Genomic DNA, 24,606 nt, shown 5'->3' on the forward strand with positions numbered 1-24,606 from the left:
AGGGGGAAAAGCAGCGCAAATATGGCTGGCTCCAAACATGACTGGGACTTTGGTGTACGTCTTCCAGACTATAGTTCCATCAAATGACAAGTAAGAATTCATGCACATGTACATTGGAAATCAGTTCTCTGGAACATAATCCAAACTCTGACGTTCCAAATGCAGTATCTGTAAGTATATCATGCTCGGGTCTAGATGCTTCCCCCCTCCTCCCCCAGGCAGTTCACAAGATGGTGGCGGTGTTTTTTTCCTTTGTAGCAGCAAATATTATACATGGGAATAAATATTTCTGGACAATTCAGTGCTGTGAAAGTAGCCAGTCACAACCCACTGATACGACAAGCATTAAAAACAGTCACAATACCCCCTAGCTCAACAATTTAAACTAGAGGAAGTGAATATTTTTAAATAAACAATTCTCTTAAAATTAAACGCTTTGCTGGCTCATGTCCATATGAGGGAAACATGTAAGAGAATTAGGGACCGAATGGCTAGGCAGCAGTTCTGCGGAAAAGGACCTAGGGGTGACAGTGGACGAGAAGCTGGATATGAGTCAGCAGTGTGCCCTTGTTGCCAAGAAGGCCAATGGCATTTTGGGATGTATAAGTAGGGGCATAGCGAGCAGATCGAGAGCCATGATAGTCCCCCTCTATTCGACATTGGTGAGGCCTCATCTGGAGTACTGTGTCCAGTTTTGGGCCCCACACTACAAGAAGGATGTGAATAAACTGGAGAGAGTCCAGCGAAGGGCAACAAAAATGATTAGGGGTCTGGAACACGACTTATGAGGAGAGGCTGAGGGAACTGGGATTGTTTAGTCTGCAGAAGAGAAGAATGAGGGGGGATTTGATAGCTGCTTTCAACTACCTGAGAGGTGGTTCCAGAGAGGATGGTTCTAGACTATTCTCAGTGGTAGAGGAGGACAGGACAAGGAGTAATGGTCTCAAGTTGCAGTGGGGGAGGTTTAGGTTGGATATTAGGAAAAACTTTTTCACTAGGAGGGTGGTGAAACACTGGAATGCGTTACCTAGGGAGGTGGTAGAATCTCCTTCCTTAGAAGTTTTTAAGGTCAGGCTTGACAAAGCCCTGGCTGGGATGATTTAACTGGGGATTGGTCCTGCTTTGAGCAGGGGGTTGGACTAGATGACCTCCTGAGGTCCCTTCCAACCCTGATATTCTATGATTCTATGATTCTAACATGAAGCTCAATATTCCTTTTGCACCTGATGTGACCTTCCTAAAATTACTCTATTTTATAGCTTTACAGTAGGAGTGCATTCACTGCACAATATACCCCCGCCCCGCCCCCCGCCATAGGAAGGAAAGGTGCTGTACAAATCCTTTGTGTGAAGAAAAGAAATGGAGGTAGTGATACAGCATTAAAGCAATACACCGGAGTTAGATATATATACACCTAACACATGAAAACAGTAATCCAGTGAAAGGAAACATACCCCATCTATTGAAAACTCAAGTAATCAATTTCATCAGTAAAAAAATGCTTAAACTAAGAACTAGTAGCCCTGACTTTAGATAATGGTGTCCAGCCCTTCCCATCAGAAGAAACAGTTGATCATAACTTTGCCAAACTTCTTTGAAAATCCAGCCACTTATTTAGGTGCCTCAACAAGAACTGGGTGGGTGCTGAACTCTTGAAAATCTGGCCCTTAGCTTCCCGGCCTTGACAGGTAGGAGTTTTTAAAGCACCTAAGTGATTTAAGTGGACAAGTTCCACTGACTTTCCATGGTACTTGTGGTCTTAGGTCAGTAAGTGACTTCATCTTTGAAACCACATCTTAAAAAAAAGTGTTTGGATTTCTTTTAAAGTAAAGATACCTGTTTAATTTGAACGTCAAGGCAAACTGCATAGGCAGCTTGACAACAGTGAGCAATGCCTATGCTATAGCATGCGCAGCTTTACCCCATAATTCATCTTGCTGCTGTGGATCAACCCCATTCCGCTCCCTTCAGTGATTACTCCCTTGACTAGCTTTACCAACTGGAAGTCCAGTCCTGCATTGCTGAAATCAATGGCTTCCAGCAGTGATGAGCTGCCAAAACCTTAACAACCGGTTCCCTCCTCACCCCACGAGGGGGTTGTGGCCCACCCCCGGCCCCCAGGACTTCTGCCCCATCCAACCCCCCGTGTTCCTTGATGCCCCCCCAGGACCCCTGCCCCATTCACCCCTTCCCCTGTCCCCTGACTGCCCCCAGAACCAGGCAGGAGGGTCTTGTGGGCCACCATAGTTGGTGCCCACCCCGCCCCTAAGAGCCAGAGGGACCTGCCGGGGGGCATGATGGGGAGTCCTGGCAGTGCTTACCTGGGGCAGCTCCCAGGAAGCATCCAGCAGGTGCCTCTGGCTCCTAGAGGGGGGGGGGTAGCATAGTTGGGGGGGAGCAGGGGGAGCGACCGCTCCCCCCACATCAAAAGTGGCACCTTAGGCGCCCACTCCGTGGGTGCTTCGAGGCTGGAGCACCCACAGGGAAAATTTGGTGGGTGCAGAGCACCCACCAGCAGCTCCCCACCCTGCGCCCTGCCCCAGCTCGCCTCCGTCTCTGCCCCTGAACACACCGCCCTGCTCTGCTTCTCCGTCCCCCTTTTCCCCCCCCATTTCCCGTGAATCAGCTGTTTGCGCGGGAAGCCTGGGAGGGCTGAGAAGCAGGAGGCAGCTTCGCACTCAGGCCCAGCGAGGCGGAGGCGAGCTGGGGCCAGGAGTGGTTCCCCTGCGCGCCCCCCTCGGGTTACCTGCTGCAGTGCGGGCGGCCCTCCTCGCGCCCCTTGCTGCAGCTCACCTCCGCTCTGCCTCCGCCTCCCTGAGCCTGAGCGGGAAGCCGCTGCCTGCTTCTCAGCCCTCCCAGGCTTCCTGCGCGAATAGCTGATTCGTGGGAAGCTGGGGGAGGGGGCAGAGAAGCAGAGCGGGGCGGCGCATTCAGGGGAGGAGGCGGACGCAGAGCCGAGGTAAGCTGGGGCTGGGTGGGGAGCTGCCGGTGGGTGCTCTGCACCCACCAAATTTTCCCCATGGGTGCTCCAGCCCTGGAGCACCCACGGAGTCGGCACCTAACGCACCACTTTTGGCCAGTTGTTAAATTTAGAAGCCCTTTTAGAACCGGTTGTCCCAACCAGATCTAAAAGGGCTTCTAAATTTAACAACCAGTTCCAGCGAACCGGCTCCAGCTCACCACTGGCTTCAAGGCATGCAGAATCAGACTAGAGATGCAACCATAGATTAAAAAAAAGTAATCCCATGATTCCCATCTCCTTTTCTTCCATCATCCCTATTCCTATAAACTTAGGTTGTAAAGTTCTGCAAATCGGGTACTGTGATTTTTCTATATTCTGCAAAGTACCAAGAACACTTCAAGTACTACAAGTATAATGATGCACCAGGGACTAGGCATGCGGATTCTGTTCTATTCACGTTCTGGCACTTCACCTATTTCTGTAGTATTTGAGTAGCTTCCAATGACGCATCAAGTCATGTGCTTTGCATCAGTCATGGGTTGTTCTTTCTTCATTCCTCCCCGCAGGGAGAAAATTGTGTTTGTTTTAAACTATGTGCTATGTGTTTTTATTTGTGAAATTGCTGCATGTTTTAAAGAAGTGCCATTAAGTAAATCCATATTTCGGCATATCTAAGGTAAAAAAAATCATGTTCACAGCTGCAGTCCAACAGCACTTCTTCAATATAGTACCATATGATCATCATGGCAACCTGAAAAACTAGAGCCAGAAAGAGAGAGCTGAACAAGTGAGCCATATTCCTTATCACTTGCACCCTTCCTTTCCCCCTCCACAATGTACTTTTCCCTTCTACCTTAAAAATTACTTGAAGTTGGAGGGTTGGTAAAGAATGATCGAGAACTAAGAGCAATGTAGAGGTTCCCATTTGGGCTGGAGCCTGGACTCTGGGACCTTCTCCCCTTGCAGGGGTTCAGAGCTTTTGGAATTGGAAAAGGTTCAGAAAAGGGCAACAAAAATTATTAGGGGTATGGAACAGCTTCCATCTGAGGAGAGATTAATAAGACTGGGACTTTTCACCTTAGAAAAGAGACGACTAAGGGGGGACGTGATAGAGGTCTATCAAATCATGCCCGGTGTGGAGAAAGTCAATAAGAATGTTATTTACTCCTTCTTATAACACAAGAACTAGGGGCCACCAAATGAAATTGATAGGCAGCAGGTTTAAACCAAACAAAAGGAAGTATAGGGAGGTTGTGGTCTCTCCTTCCTTAGAGGTTTTTAAGGTTAAGCTTGACAAAGCCCTGGTTGGGATGCTTTAGTTGCGGATTGGTCCTGCTTTGAGCAGGGGGTTGGACTAGATGACCTCCTGAAGTCCCTTCCAACCCTGATATTCTATTATTCTATTTCTTCACACAATGCACAGTCAACCTGTGGAACTCTTTGACGGAGGATGTTGTTAAGACCAAGACTATAACAGGGTTCAAAAAAGAACTCGATAAGTTCCTGGTGGATAGATCCATCAGTGGCTATTAGCAAAGATGGGCAGGGATGGTGTCCCGAGCCTCTGTTTGCCAAAAGCTGGGAGTGGGCAACAGGGGGCGGATCACTTGATGATTACGTGTTCTGTTCATTTCCTTTGGGGTACCTGGTATTAGCCACCGTTGGAACACAGGTTACTGGGCTAGATGGACCTTTGGTCTGACCCAGTATGGCCGCTCTTATGGGCTGTTCTATGGAGTACTCTGTAATAAATTAAGGCCACCTTTTGTCCTTGACAGTTGGTACAGTGGCCCCGGAGCATCTCCTATTTTCTACTTTCTGTAGAGATCACTGAGAGAGAGATGTCTTGTAACATATCAGAGGCATAAAATACATTAGCTCACAGGCAGGATCTGGCTTCCTAAAAGTATTTATATGACTCATATGACAAATTCCAATTCCTCAGAATTCAACCATTCATTGAGAGAAAAGTTTTGAGACTTTATGGCAGTGAAAAAATCCTTCCAAATGTGAATTGAATGTAACTGATGCAGAGTAGCAGCCATGTTAGTCTGTATTCGCAAAAAGAAAAGGAGTACTTGTGGCACCTTAGAGACTAACAAATTTATTAGAGCATAAGCTTTCGTGGGCTACAGGTCACTTCATCGGATGCATTCAGTGGAAAATACACTGAGGAGATGTATATACACACAGAACAAGAAACAATGGATGTTACCATACACACTGTAACGAGACTGATCACTTAAGGTGAGCTATTACCAGCAGGAGAGCGGGGAGGCAGGGGCGGGGAAACCTTTTGTAGTGATAATCAAGGTGGGCCATTTCCAGCAGTTGACAAGAACGTCTGAGGAACAGTGTGTGTGTGTGTGGGGGGGGGAATAAACAAGGGGAAATAGTTTTACTTTGTTTAATGACCCATCCACTCCCAGTCTCTATTCAAGCCTAAGTTAACTGTATCCAGTTTGCAAATTGATTCCAATTCGGCAGTCTCTCGTTGGAGTCTGGTTTTGAAGTCTTTTTATTGAAGAATTGCAACTTTTAGGTCTGTAATCGAGTGACCAAAGAGATTGAAGTGTTCTCCAACTGGTTTTTGAATGTTATAATTCTTGATGTCTGATTTGTGTCCATTTATTCTTTTACGTAGAGACTGTCCAGTTTGACCAATGTACATGGCAGAGGGGCATTGCTGGCATATATCACATTGGTAGATGTGCAGGTGAACGAGCATCTGATAGTGTGGCTGATGTGATTACGCCCTATGATGGTGTCCCCTGAATAGATATGTGGACACAGTTGGCAACGGGCTTTGTTGCAAGGATATGTTCCTGGGTTAGTGGTTCTGTTGTGTGGTGTGTGGTTGCTGGTGAGTATTTGTTTCAGGTTTGGGGGCTGTGTGTAAGCAAGGACTGGCCTGTCTCCCAAGATCTGTGAGAGTGATGGGTCATCCTTCAGGATAGGTTGTAGATCCTTGATGATGCGTTGGAGAGGTTTTAGTTGGGGGCTGAAGGTGATGGCTAGTGGCGTTGTGTTATTTTCTTTGTTGGGCCTGTCCTGTAGTAGGTGACTTCTGGGTACTCTTCTGGCTCTGTCAATCTGTTTCTTCACTTCAGCAGGTGGGTACTGTAGTTATGAGAATGCTTGATAGAGATCTTGTAGGTGTTTGTCTCTGTCTGAGGGGTTGGAGCAAATGCGGTTGTATCGTAGAGCTTGGCTGTAGACAATGGATCATGTGGTGTGGTGTGGTCTGGATGAAAGCTGGAGGCATGTAGGTAGGAATAGCGGTCAGTAGGTTTCCAGTATAGGGTTGTGTTTATGTGACCATCGCTTATTAACACTGTAGTGTCCAGGAAGCGGATCTCTTGTGTGGACTGGTCCAGGCTGAGGTTGATGGTGGGATGGAAATTGTTGAAATCATGGTGGAATTCCTCAAGGGCTTCTTTTCCATGGGTCCAAATGATGAAGATGTCATCAGTGTAGCGCAAGTAGAGTAGGGGCGTTAGGGGACGAGAGCTGAGGAAGCGTTGTTCTAAGTCAGCCATAAAAATGTTGGCATACTGTGGGGCCATGCAGGTAGCCATGACAGTGCCGCTGATTTGAAGGTATACATTGTCCCCAAATGTGAAATAGTTATGGGTAAGGACAAAGTCACAAAGTTCAGCCACCAGGTTAGCCGTGACATTATCGGGGATACTGTTCCTGACGGCTTGTAGTCCATCTTTGTGTGGAATGTTGTTGTAGAGGGCTTCTACATACATAGTGGCCAGGATGGTGTTTTCAGGAAGATCACCGATGGATTGTAGTTTCCTCAGGAAGTCAGTGGTGTCTCAAAGATAGCTGGGAGTGCTGGTAGCGTAGGGCCTGAGGAGGGAGTCTACATAGCCAGACAATCCTGCTGTCAGGATGCCAATGCCTGAGATGATGGGGCATCCAGGATTTCCAGGTTTTTGGATCTTGGGTAGTAGATAGAATATCCCAGGTCGGGTTCCAGGGGCGTGTCTGTGCAGATTTGTTCTTGTGCTTTTTCAGGGAGTTTCTTGAGCAAATGATGTAGTTTCTTTTGGTAACCCTCAGTGGGATCAGAGGGTAATGGCTTGTAGAAAGTGATGTTGGAGAGCTGCCTAGCAGCCTCTTGTTCATATTTCGACCTATTCATGATGACGACAGCACCTTCTTTGTCAGCCTTTTTGATTATGATGTCAGAGCTGTTTCTGAAGCTGTGGATGGCATTGTGTTCTGCACGGCTGTGGTTATGGGGCAAGTGATGCTGCTTTTCCACAATTTCAGCCCATGTACGTCGGCGGAAGCACTTTATGTAGAAGTCCAGTCTGTTGTCTTCCTAAATCTATGGACATCCTGAAAGAACAGCTCTAAGCAAAGTGAACTCCCCCCATTCATCAAAACCGAGAGCTAACTCTTAAGCCTTATGGTGTGAATTTAAAAAAATAGTTTTTCAAATAACTTAAGCTTGCAATTCGCACAGTCACCACAAGACAGTGTCTGTGCACGTATGCATACAAATTGAATAAATGCACGTAAATGACCAAACAAAAGACAGACAAAGCAATGAGGCATTGTGCATCATTTTTCTTAGTGCGTGATCTGAATGAAATTACTTCAGTTAAGGTACTAAGAGTTTAGTTACTGCATCATGGTCATGTTTTACCCTTCATCATTGTAAATACCACTGTTGTTTTGTTGTGGATCAATGGTGGGATATGGCCCTAACTTTGTTGGTCTGGCCCGTAAACCATAATTCAAAATGTCTTATGGCCCTCGTCACAGAAAGAGTTGGACAGCCCCGGGAGAAATAAAGAATGAAGAGATGAATCTTGAGCACCAGTGACTGATGTCACACTTTGGCAATGTCTACACTTTGAGCAAGGGGTGATTCCCAGCTTGTGTAGACTTTCTCACGCTAGCTTGAGGGAGACAGTGCAAGCATCAACAGTATAGTCGCAGCAGCACAGATGGAGTACATATCCATGAGTTCAAGCTGGTTTGTACGTGGCTCAGCTAAGCCAGGCCACAGCTCCCACTTCCCATGCTACACTGCTATTCATACGAAGACCAGTTCTCCTCAAACTGCCATGAGTAGGTGGTAGTGGGCAGGGAATCACAACGCCTGGAGTATAGACATTGCCTTTGACTCTGATAGATCAGAACATAAATAATTTTTGAAACCTACTGCTGTGCAGAAAAAGGAAAATTTTCTTTTCTTCCACTACAGCATCCACTAAGTCCCAGAGACCAGCACAATTAATCCAAGTCGTGACCAAACAGTGAACACTGGCTGCCTTTGCTAAAAGATTTTAAATGTTTCCCACTGCTTGGAATCCTACATCTGTATTATGACAAAATAGACTGCACTTGGACTCAATGGACCATCTCCTTGGTAGCAGATCATTTTCAGGAAGGGAGAACCAATGTGTTATCCTTCCAGGTTGCATTTTGGTTAATTGTTCTCCTAGAGTTTCTAACTATAATCTGCTCCTCGGACCTATCCACTATCCCCTTTCTCCTCTTGTTCTCCTTGATCCTTTTTTCCTCCCCACTTTTGCCCATCTGGATCTGTGGCTTCAGTGGGTGTGGAGGCCGTACAGCACCTCACAGGACTTGAGGGAGCTTGTAAGCTGCTCTGTGGCAGGGAACATGTCTGGCTCTGTTTTATAAGGCAACATACACATTTGCAGCCTTACAGAAGTGTAATACCTGATCATTAATACAGGATAAATAATTTTGGTATCTTTATATTCAAGTCCTTTGAAGCCTGTTTGTATTGTTTGCCTTTGAAAACAAACCCAAAGATCATGTTTGCTTATTATAACTCAGTGTGATCTGTGGCCTTTGTTTTGAGCTTACCCCCAACATTTAATATGACAAAATGTGTCCAGTATATCTTTTTATTTAGAACCCTAACTCTATGTCTTAGAGTGCCCACTATAATCTATCACATCATTCATGGTTAAGATCTAACCAAAAAAATTCTGAGGCCTACCTAACCTTTTATTTATTTATTTTTGGTTTCTTACCTGTGCAATCAACGTTTTCAAAGATAGCAGGCGCCCTTGGAAAGCAGCTTCATGAAGAGGAGATCGATCTGCCCATGAACCTAAAACAGCCCAAGAGTTCATTCAAAGGCATTGCAAAGGCACAGAGACATCAAGATACAAACAGTTCCAAAAAAATCACAAGACAAATTATTACACACATCCCCCCCTTATCTATTTGGGACGATTGTTCAAGCTGTGTCAGTGCTGGCCTGAAACCAACAAAGTGAGATTGCCTACAAAAATTGATTTCAGTGGGAACTGCTGCACACCCAGCGTTTCTGAAAATCAGGTCACTTATTTAGAAACCTAAGTAAAGCCTTATGGCAGGGATTTTTAAAAGTACCGATGTGAGTTAGCAGTACAATGTCATTGAGACTCTCTGGGACAATCTTCAAAATCCTGCACCTTTTTTTTTTTTAAAGATATCTTGGCCACAGGCTTTATTGGGTAACTTAAATTTTGTCACAAATTTGCTCTATGGGTTTGTTTTCACTTTGTTATGAGATGTATTGCATGCAAACACTAGCTGAGCTTTGGGGGTGACATGTACATCAAGCCAATTCTAATTTGTCCCCCACAATTTTTTCTCTGAAACTAATATATACTATAAATGTGTCTACCTTTCCCACTTATACACATTAGCAGATAATAGTATTTTTTTTTCTCTTCCTCACTTGAAGATTTCAGAGGAACATGAAAAAATACACTCTGCCAGGTGCTTGATTCCTGCTTTTCTACATCATTTTGAACAACAAACTTCTCAATGCTGGCTACTTTGTCTTAGTTTGTCTTCCCCCCACCCATTTTTGGTCCCACTTCAATAGAGCTGCTACCAACAGATTTATACATGTTCAGCCAAGCAGATCATTACAAAAGTTATTTTAGCTTTAGTGATTCAGGCAGAGAGAATTTACTGGCCACAGTTTAGCATCTAAAACCAAACTGCCTCACAATTAGAGCTGGCAGAAATCTCAGATTTGTGGGAAATTTTGACATTTTGAAATTTGGTTTCAGTCCAGTTCTCATCAGAACCACATTTTTTCCGTATTTCCCAATCTATTCTCTGCCTCCCTACCCAGAGCTGTCTCTCATCTCATCCGCTCTGCATTTCAATCAGGCAGCTTCCCCCTCCATGTTGCCTGAGCCCAGCAGAAGGCCACTAAGGGTATGTCTACACTGCAGTTAGACACCTGTTGCTGGCCTGTGCCAGCTGACTCAGGCTTGCAGAGCTTGAGCTAAGGGGCTGTTATATTGCAGTGTAGACATTGGGCTTGGGCTGCAGCCTGAGCTCTAGGATCCTCCCGCCTCACAGGTCAAGCTCCAGCCTGAGCCCAAATGTCTACACTGCCGTTAAATAGCCCCTAAGCCTGAGCCCTGTGAGCTCAAGTCAGCTGCCACAAGCCAGCCATAGATTTTTAATTGCAGAGTAGACATACCCATTGAGCACAGAAGAGACAAGCTCCCAGCCCTCAGTTTCAGTCACCAGTCCCAACCGAGTCTGCAGTGGCAAGGTTACAATGCCAAATTTGGGCAGACTTTCACAGGAATGGCAAAAGGATACAAAGGACCATCCTGCCAGATTGCGAGTCCTTGCTCCAAAGTGTGGGAGCACTAGTTCTTCTCAAATAAAAGGCCACCCAAATTTTTGAACACAGGCAGAACAATGGATTTTTCCCTAGCCTTGCTCTCAGAAAATGCTGAAACGTTTTGGCTGCAAGTTATGTATGTATATGTACACATACTCTATTCACCCTGAGGCAGACACCTGACATGAAAAATTTCAGTCTGAACAGTTAAAACTTTGGCAAAGTTATATAATGGGAAGCAGCCAGCAACCTTAATAATAGACGGTGCTTCCACCCCCAGCTCTAATTAACCTAACACACACACACACACTGTGCTGCATATACAAACATTTCACACACGTCTATACTGTATGTATATATTTACACACTTCATGTTACATAAAGCAGGCACTCTTCTCACCATGAGAATGCACACACATATTTCCATGTCAGCTACAGCAACATACCTCCCTGAAACGTGTGGCAAATGTAGTTCCCATAAAGGGCGTCTCTTAACTCGCCGGTTACCAAAGGCATGTCTGAAATTTTATGTCCTTTCTAAGTTTCTACAGATAATTTAAGCAGCTCGGCTGCTGCTTCTCTCAACATTGCTTTTACTTTAGGCTGTGACACTGTATCTGTAATCCAATCTAGTGCCCAGGCAACAACATCACATGACCTTTTGTTTTGAAAGATTATCCTTGATGGCTATTTGCAAATGGCAACCTGCAGATAAACATATGATGGAGTCCTGGTAACTTTGTATGCACTTAGATAAAGAATCTGTATACAGGTGGGAAAAGCCAATTATCAAATATTTCACGAAATTTAAATTAAGGCATATGTAATAAGTACTTAGTCAATAAATTAACAGCACTCTTTTCTAATAAACCATACGATAGATTCTAACACATTGCAGAGATGGGGATAAATAACTATTTAGTCTGCTTTATATGAGCTTGGTAATAAGTTGCTGAATCTTCACTTTGGCCCAGATTCTGATACTCTTACAATGAGTTGTCCTCTTACACTGCAAATAGTTCCTCTCGCTTCCATAGGACCACTCATAGAGTAAGACTGAAGTTTTCCATGTCAGGTGTCTGCCTCAGGCTGAATAGAATATGTGTATATATACACATCCTGAGTAAGAGTCTCAGAGTCTAGCCCCTAATAAGAATGATGTCACTAAATACTGTGTCTTTATGATTTAATTAGGAAATCAATTACTGGTTAGCAGTTATTTTTAAAGCCATAACACACTTTAATTAAAAGTGACAGGTTTCAGAGTGCTAGCCATGTTAGTCTGGGTCAACAAAAAACCAATGAGGAGTCCTTGTAGCACGTTAGAGACTAACAAATTCATTTGGGCTACAAGGACTCCTCGTTGTTGTTTTTTAATTAGAAGCGTTACTTTTGTGTTAATTCCTATCAATGCACTATTGTGACAAATTCGTTTAAGTCTGTAGAAACAGTACTTGGAAAGAAACAAATGGGAAAATGATTCTTTGGAGGCCCATTACGTATAGTCATTTCCATACTTTTGGTCTCACAGGAATTTTAGCTATGCTCTTTTTTATGGTCTGGTTCAAAAGAACATGGACACTAGACTTAGATTTAGTCAGGCATTAATTACACCCTTCCTGGTATCTTTCTTCAGAAAACCCACAGTCTAAACCTCTTCCCTAAATGCTCTCTGGTTGTAAACTAGGATACATAGTAAAACCCTTGTCACTCACACAGTTGACTCTGACAAGTTCTTTGCTTCCCAAAGCAAACTTCTTTATTTACTTTACTATTATTCTATATTTACTATACTTAAACAAGTGTTGTTCACAGTCAAGCTGGCTAACTGATAGAGAGTCATATTTTGCACAGTGGTTAAAATCTAATTTCTCAAGGCATAAAACTTAGAACACAGCTCAATTCGTTAGTGCCCATAATTAACATTTTACCTGGCGCTATTCCATAGATCTCTTCTGCTATCCTGGCAGCCTCTTTTCTGTTGCCTTTAACAATATAGAAGTGGGTCAGCAGAGCCAAAGAAATCTTAATTAAAAGCTTGAAGCAAAATAAAGCAAAGATTGCAAAATAGATGTTGTTAAAAGCATGGAGTATAGAATTGCCCTCCATTTTGGCTTGCTCTTTGAAGTTTCCCAGGTCTGCTAAGTTTCACCAGGCTATAACTGGTATCATATGACATCTATTTTCAACCCTCCAGCACTTGCTGTTCCTCAGTTACCAAAAATACATTCCATTTTTATTCTGGGACAGCCACTGATGTTGAATAACAATGTTGGGTATTAAATCATTTCATGGTTTTATTGGGCTGTAATTATGTCAAGTACTGACATTTTCCCATCTCTGGATGACAGAAAACACTATGTGGATATTCACTACAAATACCATGACACACACTGAAGAAACTGAAACAATGGTTTTCATAATGTATAGGTGTAATTTTTGAAAATTAGAGATGTTACCTCTCTGGTATTAGGTTGACTTTTCTTTTCCTGAGAGGCACATGGCTCCTATACAGAGCAAAGCACTTTGGCAGTATGTATTTAGGTGAACGCACAATCCTCCCATTATTTAAGTTCCTCTTAAAAACCACTTCTCCCATAAGTCCCAGAGGTGAGTTTATGATGTAAAAACCCCAAGTCATTAAGCCAACCAACCCTCCCACTCATGTCCCAGTGCTTCCCAATTTGTGTGTCTGTGGTAGGGTCCAATCCTGCAAAGGGATCTGCATGGGCAGGCAGGACTTTATGCTAGCTCAGCATCCCAGTCAATCTCCTTGAGGGTAGGGGAATATGTGTGTGTGTACTCAATATCCCCACACACTTCGTCAGCACTAATCAAATAAATAATATCTGGGGAGGGGAATAGTCTAGAAACGAGGAATGAACCATCTCACTCCTTCCTGCAAGTTCACCTGTAGCCCAAGAGAAAGACTGTAGCCTTCAGTGAACTTGGACCTCAAAGGTCATACCAGCTGTGGAGAAAGACCTCCCTTCTTAAAGATACCTCATAGTTGGACATGTGGAACAAAATATTACAGTGAATTATTTCCCTGACAACTTCAAGTGCAGTTATTTGGTTTCCCCCTTCTCCTCCCAACTCTCCAGCATTCCAACTATCCCCATGTCATGCTTCAGCACCTCAGTCTCTCAGCTACCACTAGAATAAAAAATACAGGTACTTGCCCGCTGGTGTTGGGATCCCAGTGACTAGCACCCCTTACAGTGACTGCTTAGACAGACTGATAAAAGGGGAGGAGAAAAGAAAAACTGTTTGGTGGGAAAAAAAAGCACAATTCAAGTGAATCAGTCTGCCACCTTTGAAGCTATCTGTGATACTGTAAAGAAGTTTAATATGCGCCACATGTTAATAAGAAAGGAAGTGTTTATGCACACCACCTGCTTTCCCTCTCACAAGTGCATAACTACTGCAATGGTTCACCTGGATAAGTAAAATAATGTATTATCAGCTAACTTAATGCAGTTTAGCAAATGAAAATAAGGGGAAGAGCCAGTATCATGTGACCAGCCAGCTCTCCACAGACCAGTGTCTGAGAACTGCTGCAACAGAGAATATAAATGGTTACTTACTGTAACTGTGGTTCTTTGAGATGTGATGCAGATGTTTATTCCACTTAGGTATATGCACACCTAGCGCACTGGAGCCAGAGAATTTTGCCTAGCAGTACCTGTAGAGGGGTGGCACCCATGCCTCATGGCCCTAGCCCCTCCCCGGGCTATATGAGATGGCACTGCCTCAATGCCCCCGAGTTCCTTCACACCAAACACCCCGACAGAGACCAAATTCTGATGCAGAAGGGACAAAGAGTGGGTTAGTGTGCCACTGCACCCCATATTCTTCATAATAGTATGATTGTGATATGATTATAACATAATTATGATGCATCTGCTATAAGTTATGTCATCTAAGGTGCCATGGAAAAGTTATGATTTGCTGAATATGATTATCCTACTTGTATGCATGTATCATTTTTGAATCTGAAGTTATGAATATTAACTATGTATCTGTATTTCAAATGTGTTTATTCTGGGTGACATCCACAACTAGCCTTTCAGGTACAACAATGAAGAAGCCAGACAGTGCTGACGGCCCATCAGCAAAGACAATGGACTATGGGAGAGCTTAGCCTTCTTGTGAATGTTTCAGTCAGCTTGTAAGTAATGGCTACTATGACTCTGCAAGGGCATGTGACCAGACCACATGATCCTGAGCTCCATTTGGGTACCTGTATTTTTCCACAAGCTGGACTGGGAACTGAGTTTTGAAACAAACCATTCCTGCCCTATGGTAAAGCTATATAAGGTGAGGTGTGACATCATCTAGTGGCAGAGGTGAAAGTAAGCCGGTGCGCCGTACGAGGACCAGCTTTCCCAGACAGCAATTTAAAGCCCTGGGGTAGTGGTGGCAGGCCTGTGGTGGGGATTTAAAGGGCCCCGGAGCTCCAGCTGCCATTACTGCCCTGGCCCTTTAAATCCCCACCTGAGCCCTGCTGCCCGAGCCCCAGGGTAGCGGTGGTAGTCAGGAGCCCCCAGGGCTCTTCAGTGATTTAAAGGGCCCTGGGCTCCGCTGCAGTAGCAGCAGCTGGAGCCCTGGACCCTTAAATCGCCCCCGAGCCCTGGGACTCCCAGCTGCCTCTGCAGCTGGTAGCTCGGGGGTGATTTAAAGGGCCCCGGGCTCCCAGCAACCACTACTGCAGCTGGAGCCCTGGGCCCTTTAAATCAAGATTTAAAGGGCCCAGGAATTTAAGGCCCTGCCTCTTCTGGTTAAGGCCACGCCTCTTCCAGTTGAGGCCACTCCCCTGCTCAGGTCTCCGGCGTACCGGTAAGTCCTCTAACTTACTTTCACCCCTGTCTAGGGGCCGCATTCTCAACACAAGAGAACTCCTGAAAACACCTTAGGAACAAAGGCTGAACTAGGGGAAGTACTGGTCCCAGACTAAAAGGATTTCTAGCCTGTGTATGGAAACCTGGTGGACTGCTTGTATCATCAGCCAGGGTGAGAAATTGATCATTTATATCCAATCTACCTAATATTTTAGGTTTAGTTTGTGTTTTGTTTACTTTCCTGGTAATCTACTTTGGTCTGTTTGCTATCTCTTATAATCAATTAAAATCTACCTTTTTTATTTAATAAACTTGTTTTTTGCTTTATCTAAATCAGTATGCCTTTGAAGTGTATGGGGAAAATCTCAGCTTGGTTAACACATGCTTGTTGCATATTCTTCTCCACATCGAAGGAGGGGCGAACTATTTATGAGTTTACATTGTACAAATCCCTGTGCAGTGGAAGATGGTATAATTTTGGGTTTATACTCCAGAGTGGGGGTGCGTGTCTGGGGAGCTGGGGTTATCTTGGCTGTAGCCTCTCTATTGTTGTTTCATGCAGTGGCTGGCTAGAGCTTTCATGCAACTGCAGCTGGGTGTGTCCCTGCCTGTGTGAATGCTAGGGGGAGTGTTAGACCTGGAGCGGTATACAGCTTGTCACAGCAGCACAGTGTGAGAGGGAGCCCAGGCTGGTAAGTCATAGGGCTCAGTAGTACCCCAGTTCCAGGTGGCACTCTGGGGGAAACCCATCACAGTCAGGAATACATGTCTGCATCACATCTCAAAGAACCAGTTATAGTAAGTAACTGTTTCTTCTTCATGTAGATGCAGCTGTGTATTCCACTGGGGTGACTCACAAGCAGTACCCATAGGGGGTGGGGCTCAGAATCGATTTAAACAAGGATTGCAGGTCTGCCTTCCCAAAGTTTGCATCTACTCTGGATGCTGCAGTAATGGCATAAAGGTTGATAAAAAAATGTAATCAACAAACACGTGCATCCCTGCACATGTCCAATGCTGAGACATCACTTAAGAATGTCATTGACGTAGCTTGCGCTCTCATAGAATGAGCTTGCATCTGTTGAGGGGGCATAGTCAAAGGTATTTCGTGTGCAGCCTTGATACAGGAAGTTATCCATTTAGAGACCATCTGTGAAGAGACCACCTATCCCTTCATATGATCTGCATATGACACAAACAGATGAGGTGAAACATGAAAGGGTTTAGTCCTGTCCAGATAGAAGGCTAGCCATCATCTGACATCTAATGTGTGAAGGCGCTGCTCCTCCAGAAATGAATGTGATTTAGGAAAGAACACAAGCAAATATAGCTCCTGGTTCAAATGAAACTGAGAGACTGCTTTAGCCACAAATTTCAGGTGTGACCGCAACTTCACTGTGTCTTTGGAGACTTGCATGGAAGGAGGCTCTGCCATCAAAGCCTGCAATTCACAGACTCTCCTTGCTGATGTTATCATCACCAGGAATGCAGTTTTTTGACAGAATAGGGGAAAGAGACAAGATGCCAAAGGCTTGAACAGAGGTCCCATCAGAGCCACTAAGACTGTATTAAGGTCCTGCACCAGTGGATGGAGACGAAGAAGCTCTTTTAAGAATCTTGCTACCATAGCACTGGAAAATACCGGTCTTCCATAAATGGAAGGATGAAACGCTGAAATTGCAGCCCGATGCACCATCAATGAGCTAAGCATAAGGTGCAGCAAATACTCTGCAAATACTCAGCAAATACTCCAAGATATCCTGGACACAAGCCAGCATTGGCTGAACTTCATGGGCCAACAACCACATTGAAAACTACTTCCATTCTGCTGAAGAGGCCATTCTGGTAGAGGGCTTTCTGCTGTTGAGGAGCACTTGTCAAACAACTGCCAAACACCCTTCTCATTCACCCACAGAGCAGCCACACATCGAAATGCAGGGAGCTGAGCACAGGATGCAAAATGTGATCATGATCCCGTGTGAGCAGGTCGGGCTAGAGAAAAAGAGGTACAGGAGGCTGAACTGACAACATGAGAAGTCAGAAAACCAGCACTATCTCGACCATGCCAGAGCAATGAGGATGAGCTTGGCCTGATTTGCTTTCATCTCAGAAATGAGCCGTGGAATAATTGGGCTTGGAGGAAAAGTGCATAGGAAAGCCAATTGTCAGCTGAGGTGGAAGGCATTGGACAAGGAGCCTGAACTGAGGCTCTCTCAGTTGCAGAACAGATGGCATTTCCTGTTGTCCTTTGTAGCAAACAGGTGAATCATCAGGATGACCCAAGCTGCGAATATGACTCGCAAAGCACTGGGCTTCAGAGACCACTCACGACTCAGGTCAAAATTGCTGCTGAGATGTTCTGTGAGATTATTTTGGACCCCAGGCAAGTGATTGGCTATCAGAGTGATACTCTCCTCAATGAAGAACTGTCACAGCTTGATTGCCTCTTGGAAGAGCATCCTGGAGTGTTCACATAATACATCACGGTGGTATTGTCAGTAAATATGTGAACCACTCAGCCCCTGATGCAGTCTCAAATAGCGAAATGAAGCTTCCTGGTCCAACCAAAGACCCTGAACTTTCAGCAACCCCAGGTGTGCTCCCCAACCCATCAGGGAGGCATCAGAGACAACTGTCCTGGTTGGTAAAGGCCAGATGAAGGGAACGCCCTGACATACATTCCTCTGAACCATCCGCCGCTGCAAGGAGTCCAGCAGGGAGGCAGAGCAAACTGTCTCAGGGGTGAAGAGTTGGAAGGTAAACTATCCTGAGCCACATTTGAATAGCGCAGACACATCCTTGTGAGCCAAACCACTTATGTGTATCTGGATATGTGGCCTAAGAGCCTTAGGCACATTTGAACTGTCATGGAAGGCTGAGACTACAGACCAAGACAAAGTCAGTGAATCATCTGAAAACAGTCCACTGGTAAAAACACTTCCGAACTTGTAGAGTCTGTTAAGGCCCCAGAGAACTCAATTTTCTGAGTGGGGACAAGTGTTGATCTCCCAGTGTTTAGGATGAGTTCCAGATGTCAAGTAAGTGCAGTGTAACATGTACGTGAAAGAGAACTTCTTTTCTGGACCTGTCCCTTAGGAACCAGTAATCCAGATACAGGAAGTTGTGGATTCCCTTCTTCCCGAGGTATGCCTTCACCATGACGGTACATTTGGTAAAAATTCAGAGGGCAGAAGAGAGAGCAAAAGGAAGGACACAATGTGTACTGCAAATGGTGATTCTGCATGACAAACCCACAGTGCCAAAACAGGCCTTGGGGCCGGCTTGAGAAGGTGCTGCTTTAGGCAATGGTCTCTAGCCACCCATTTCATGAACATTCACAGATTGAATGCCACTCTTTGATGTGAGCCTCACCTAAGCAGAGCACCTTGGGAGAGGGTCATTGTTGGGGGTCACCCACACACACGACAATGTTTTAACCCTGGCGAGGGCAATACCAGGGAAAACAATGAAGCTAACTACTAATACTGTTACTAAGGGTACTAACTATATACAACTAAGTCAAAGGGGAATTGTGAGGTGAAGAACCACACAGAGCTCCGACTCCAGCCATGAATGGTAAGAAGGAACTGAAAGGGGCCTGAGGCAGTGCCACCTCACGAAGCCAGGGAAGAAGCTATGGCCATGAGACACGAATGTTGCCTCTTACAGGCATTGCTAGAAAAAATTCTCCAGCACCAGTGAGCTGGGCATGCACACACCTAAATGGAATACACAGCTGCGTCTACTCAAAAGGAGGATTTGAAATGATTTCTTCTCCCCTTCTCTGCCCTGGCCAAATAGGAAGTCCATTCCTGTGCAATGCTGGACAATGTGAACGTAAGAGGATGCAAATATTGCTAACTTCCAACAAAGGAAGGTTATTAGACAATAGCATTGCTCGTTGGTGGAAAAAAATAGCATTTACAGCTTAAAAAAAAAGAAGTCTATTCTCTAAGGGGGAAAATTATCCCTAGGCACAGATCCTAGCCACCTGGCTTGAGGATTTAACCCCAAACTGAACCAGAAATGTTCTTAAAACTTGGTAGAAAACCCACCTCTTGTCCAGAATTTCAGCTAAAGGACTCATCAACTACTGCCTGCATAGTCACAGATAAGGCACACAGCTAAACAGTTGTGTTGTAAACTATCATTGCACATGTTGAAAGGCGTTAACTGAAGAGCAGAGGTTTTTTAAATCAAACCTCAAACACTAGTTTCTTAACTTCTCAAAGATGTGGGGAGTGGAGGCAGGAGAGAATGACTAAGCCTCAACAGCAACTCATTTTCAATAAAAGTAACGAGAAGTCCTTGTGGCACCTTAGAGACTAATACATTTATTTGGGCATAAGCTTTCATGGGCTAGAACCCACTTCATCAGATGCATGGAGTGGAAATATAGGAGCAGGTCTAAATACATGAAAGGATGGGGGTTACCTTACCACCTGTGAGGTCAGTCTAACGAGATAAATCAAACAACAACAGGATACCAAAGGAGGAAAAGTAACTTTTGAAGTGGTAATGAGAGTGGCCCATTACAGACAGTTGACAAGAAGGTATGAGTAACAGTAGTGAGAAATTAGTATTGGGAAAATTAGGTATAGGTTTTGTAATTGTATAAGTCAGTCTTTATTCAGGCCTAATCTGATGGTAGCCAGTTTGCAAATTAATTCCAGTTCTGCAGCTTCATGTTGGAGTCTGGTTTTGAAGTTTTTTTGTTGAAGAATTGCCACTTTTAGGTCTGTTACTGAGTGACCAGAGAGACTGAAGAGTTCTCCTACTGGTTTTTGAATGTTATGATTCCTGATGTGTTCTATGGTTAGTATATAGCATTTTCCCCCCTTTGAAATTCTGCTGTTCTATTTAAGGGAGGGGGGATATTTAGTAAAGCTGATAAGTCTGTATTTTTGGGGGACAAACTTAAATCCTTAGAAGTCCAGGCATGGATGAAAGGTGAAACAGTAACCACACAGATCAATAAATACCAAAAGGAAAATAAATTTATATTAAAATTATACAGAAAGCCTTGACCACAAAAATGATTAAACATTACAATTTGATTACCTTTATAGATCTATCCAGACCCTTAAAAAAGGATTTGATCATCATACAATAAGGAGGCTTTCATACTTCACTTGATACTTGTTCTGATTTTAACAGGAGGTTATTTTACATTATCAACATGCTGTTATGTATGTTCACAGTGTCTGTACAGAGGGTCTAGGCACAAGAGGCAAGGTCTCACATGCTATGGAATGCAAATCAGTTTAAGATTTCCATCATCTTTGAAATAAGGAAGTAGGTCAAACCACTCAAGTTTTCAAGATGACCCACTCCATCAAGAAGAGGGAAATGTCTTCTGAAATCCTTAATTCAAAAGGTCTGTTTTAGACTTTGCTCCATTTAAGACATTATTTCTTCAGTGGGTTTGATTCACTGTTTGGTAACACTTAATGGACATTATTTGTAAAAGTGGAAAACACATTTCACAAGTGTATCTTCAGCTATATTTTTTTAAAAAGTATTATTTGTTTACTATTATACTAGCATTTACCCATGAACTCTGCATGGCTTTCTGTACTTTGTTCCTCAAGTATTCCATGCCTCTGTCAGTCCCACAAATATGCTATTCAATAGCTCTCTTCCTCCTCTCCTTTTCCCACTGCTGTCTTCTGAATCACTCGCTGACTGTGAAAGGAGTGACACTAACCTGACCACTTTACTCATCTAACTTGTATACTTGTCCAGTGCAGGTACTCCATAGGGAAGGTACCGTGACCAGATAAATGACTTGGTAAAGGACTTAAAAAGGAGGCTTTGGTTAAAGGAGTGGAAACCGGGTGTGTGTGTGTGTGTGTGTGTGTGAATGGGGCTCCTATGACTGGTATGGCAGGGAGCCAACCCCCATTTCTTATAGCTCACCTTAACCCTCATTTGAGCGGGGGGAAGAGATGGTAAAGTCCCATCAATGGGTTGACTGGGGGTCCTGGATGGAAGAAAACAAAAGTGGAGCTAGAGGAAGTCCCCGGGTAGATACTGAATGAATACTGGGTTATCTTCACTGTACACTTTTATCTGCTGGGTAGTCACAGACATCTAATAATAAAGTTGCAGCCTAATTAAAACCATATCAAGTGTCTCTTGTCCTTCTTTTGGTATAGCTCGACAATGACTTCATCCTGCCCACTTTTACTCATCTTATTTGCACACTGCAATTTTAGGCCCCAGATCTGCAAACATTTACGTATGAGTAACTTTACGTAGGAAAGTAAGCCTACTGAGTTCAGTGGGACTATTCATGGATACGTTGATGGGGTCAAGGTGTCAAGTGTTTGAAAAGAGGAAATGAGCAGAGGGATCTATGGATATATAACTATAGAGCAAACTAAGGATATTATAAACTACACTGTTTGAGATACAGTACATTTGTAGTTAAGCCAGTCAGATTAAACTTCATTTGCAACACACCAAAATCCTTTTCTTTTATATGTCATTTACCATAGAAAGTTCTATTTACAATGCTAGAATAGTAAGCAGCAGCATCAGTGCAGTAAGTTTCCATATATGTTGCTAGTGTCTGGGTACGCATGTTATAACTAAAGATGCTTTATTGCAAGGTACAGAAGACCTAGGTAACCTGTAAAATTATACAAGACTATAAGAAGGCCTTACTGTATTAGTCAGAAGAGTGTAATACTCTGGCACAAGAATATTATATATAATTCTCCTTCTACTCCACATTTGAGTTTTGTATGATTTATGAGTTCGGTACGCTTTACATGAGTTATGCTTTCAACAATCAAAACAGAAAAGTTCCAAAAAAAAACTGAAATCATCATAACATTTCAAAAATACTTATTGTAAAATTAAGCTGAAATCGTATCAGTGATTTTTTTAGAAATTCTTTTACAAAAAATAAATAATGCACCAGATTTTAAAAATTATGAAATTCTCAGTGAAGTGTTACCTACAACTCTACCCACTTTATCAATCTCTATAGTACTACTATATTTAATCACTACTTTTTTCTTAACATTTAAAAAAATGTTCAAATGTATACTATGTTTACTATATGTTAAATATCTAGAGCTGAGCATTTTTTCTAACAGAAGAAACTAAATCTTAGACTTTGTAAACAGTATGTCTCATAATCCCATCAGTGCTTCATTAAAATACTGTTAAACAGATTTAGTAAAACAATAAAATAAAAATAAAATAAAATAATAATAATAATGTTATCACCTTTGCACCCCAACACAGCAAAATAAACTTAAATTTTACAAGATGTTTGTACAAAACATTGACTGGTTGCATGTTTTAAGTTATCCTGCAAAGTTCTGAAAACATAACCTTGCATATTGCACATCCAGAATACAATTACATCATTGGGTGTTTCATTATGCACAGGTTCGTTAAACCCTTTCAGTTTAAAACAATGGAAGAGCAAGACATTAATCCAGTGCATACAACAGATAACACCTTGTGAGAGTTGCTTTACAGGAATGTGAAATATCATCTCTTCTCTTCTTATAGTGTTCAAAGTTGTTTTCTGATTGATATAGGTGTAGACTACTTAGATTAGGGCTAGAGAACCAATAACTGCAAGGAACCACATTTCTCACCTCACAGGGAGTATGCAAATCTATTGACCAGATCCATTAACTTTTTCCAGAAAAAAAGATTTAACTTGCTGGATTCATTTAAGAATATCTTTGGTGCAGGCTAGGTGGCATGACAACTGTTTAACATTTTCTCTTCTGAAGATGAAGTCAAATACAACTGATGTCATAAATGAAAAACATTGGTAGTCTTTGTCTAGCCCTTAGTGGATGTTTATCTACATCTCTCACAAAAACAGAAGTTACCATATATTTTGGCACGGTCTACTGGAGAAGTTGGCAGGCCTGAGCTATTCTTGGAAGCTTGTGCCTTTTCATTATGCTGGTTTCTAAAAATAATATAATTCCCTCAATTCCAAGAGTACTTTAAAACTAACAAAACGTTACGTTTACATGTAAGAGTGAAATAGGCAGTATTTAGCATTTCCTAAAATATCAAAAAAAAATCTATAATGGAGTTTTGACAGATCAGAGAGATACTGATCACATTTAGGCAGAACATTGAAGAACCCTTTCAAAATGAGTTTTGTGCAGTCAGAAGTGTCTGTCTAGGCGACACAGTTGGTAGGACAAGAGCTGGCTAGCAGTACATCAAATGTTGAAAGTCTACATAGTAATGTGCTTGTCTTTATAGAAGTGATTTCACATATCACTTTTTGATGGATTGGGTAGGTATTTTTATTTTGCCAATTCTTCACAGGTCTCCAATAAATCAATACAAATATCTGGAGTTGGCAAAAGCCATCTAAAGCTAGGTAATTTTGTGTTTTGGCATCCTGAGTGCCATGAAAAATCCATGCTTATTCTCTGTGTAATACACTAGTAGCAGATGAAATCTAGTATTCTTGTCTCTCTGAAGGTAGTTTTACACCTGAGCTGTGCATATTACCACTTTCCTCCCTACTTTAAGTAAGTGCAAAAGAACTATGTCCATAAACTGCATATGTTTAAGTCTTTCCCCAAAACTAATTGGCACAATCCTAACTTGAGGTAGCACATTTTACCAAGTTTCTCTCCAACAATTTAGGAAAGCTTTTAAGAGTTTAAAAACAATGTCTCTTTGTGGAATTAATTCTATCAGCAAATACTAAAACCTTTCAGAGAGCAATGCCCTTCCTCCCCACTTAAAACATTTTTAACAGTCTGGAATCTCTTCCTTCTCGCTTCCTTTTTTACTAGGAAAATACTGTTGAGTCCATGCTCCACTAGGACCTGTGGCATCTACTGCAACATCAATAATAGAATCTGGAGTCATCCATCTCAGAAATACCAGGAAAAGGAAGCTTAATACAGCAAAAAGAGCAAAAATACACCCAGTCACTGAGCCACAGTGAGATATTAGTCTGTCAAGCCGCTTGTCCATTGGTAATACCACTTCATCTGCAACTCTGTCATACACCTGAAAGGAGGGGAATGAGGAAAGAGTTAAATTTTGCAGAGTCACCTTTATGATGTATTATCTCTGAAGATTAGGCAAAACTGTGTTTTACTACATACTGCACATAATAATGACCCTCTTCCGAACTTTAATGGGAATGTCCAATAAAAAAA

The 24,606-nt window shown here is 43.0% G+C and overlaps 2 protein-coding genes and 1 long non-coding RNA gene across 8 annotated transcripts in view; 1 reads left to right on the forward strand and 2 right to left on the reverse strand.

Moving 5' to 3' along the window:
• ASB11 (ankyrin repeat and SOCS box containing 11) overlaps positions 1 to 12,707 on the reverse strand; it is a gene marked incomplete at its 5' end in the record, with an annotated part of 38,952 nt that extends 26,245 nt beyond the window's left edge. Inside the window, 2 exons of the mRNA XM_084643653.1 lie at positions 8,992 to 9,071; positions 12,530 to 12,707. Coding sequence (XP_084499779.1) covers positions 8,992 to 9,071; positions 12,530 to 12,707 — 258 coding nt within the window. The remainder of the gene's footprint in view (positions 1 to 8,991; positions 9,072 to 12,529) is intronic.
• Positions 1 to 24,606, forward strand: part of LOC311528527 — a 26,078-nt gene continuing 1,472 nt past the window's right edge. Inside the window, exon 1 of the long non-coding RNA XR_014713625.1 lies at positions 1 to 90. This is a non-coding gene — a long non-coding RNA (uncharacterized lncRNA). The remainder of the gene's footprint in view (positions 91 to 24,606) is intronic.
• Positions 22,680 to 24,606, reverse strand: part of PIGA (phosphatidylinositol glycan anchor biosynthesis class A) — a 17,627-nt gene continuing 15,700 nt past the window's right edge. For all 6 annotated transcript variants that reach the window (XM_084643595.1, XM_084643596.1, XM_084643597.1 and 3 more), the window contains exon 6: positions 22,680 to 24,454. In XM_084643595.1, coding sequence (XP_084499721.1) covers positions 24,191 to 24,454 — 264 coding nt within the window. In that variant the 3' untranslated portion in view covers positions 22,680 to 24,190. The remainder of the gene's footprint in view (positions 24,455 to 24,606) is intronic.

This window comes from Lepidochelys olivacea (assembly GCF_965140295.1).
Source record: "Lepidochelys olivacea isolate rLepOli2 genome assembly, chromosome: 1".
Taxonomy (NCBI): Eukaryota; Metazoa; Chordata; order Testudines; family Cheloniidae; genus Lepidochelys; species Lepidochelys olivacea.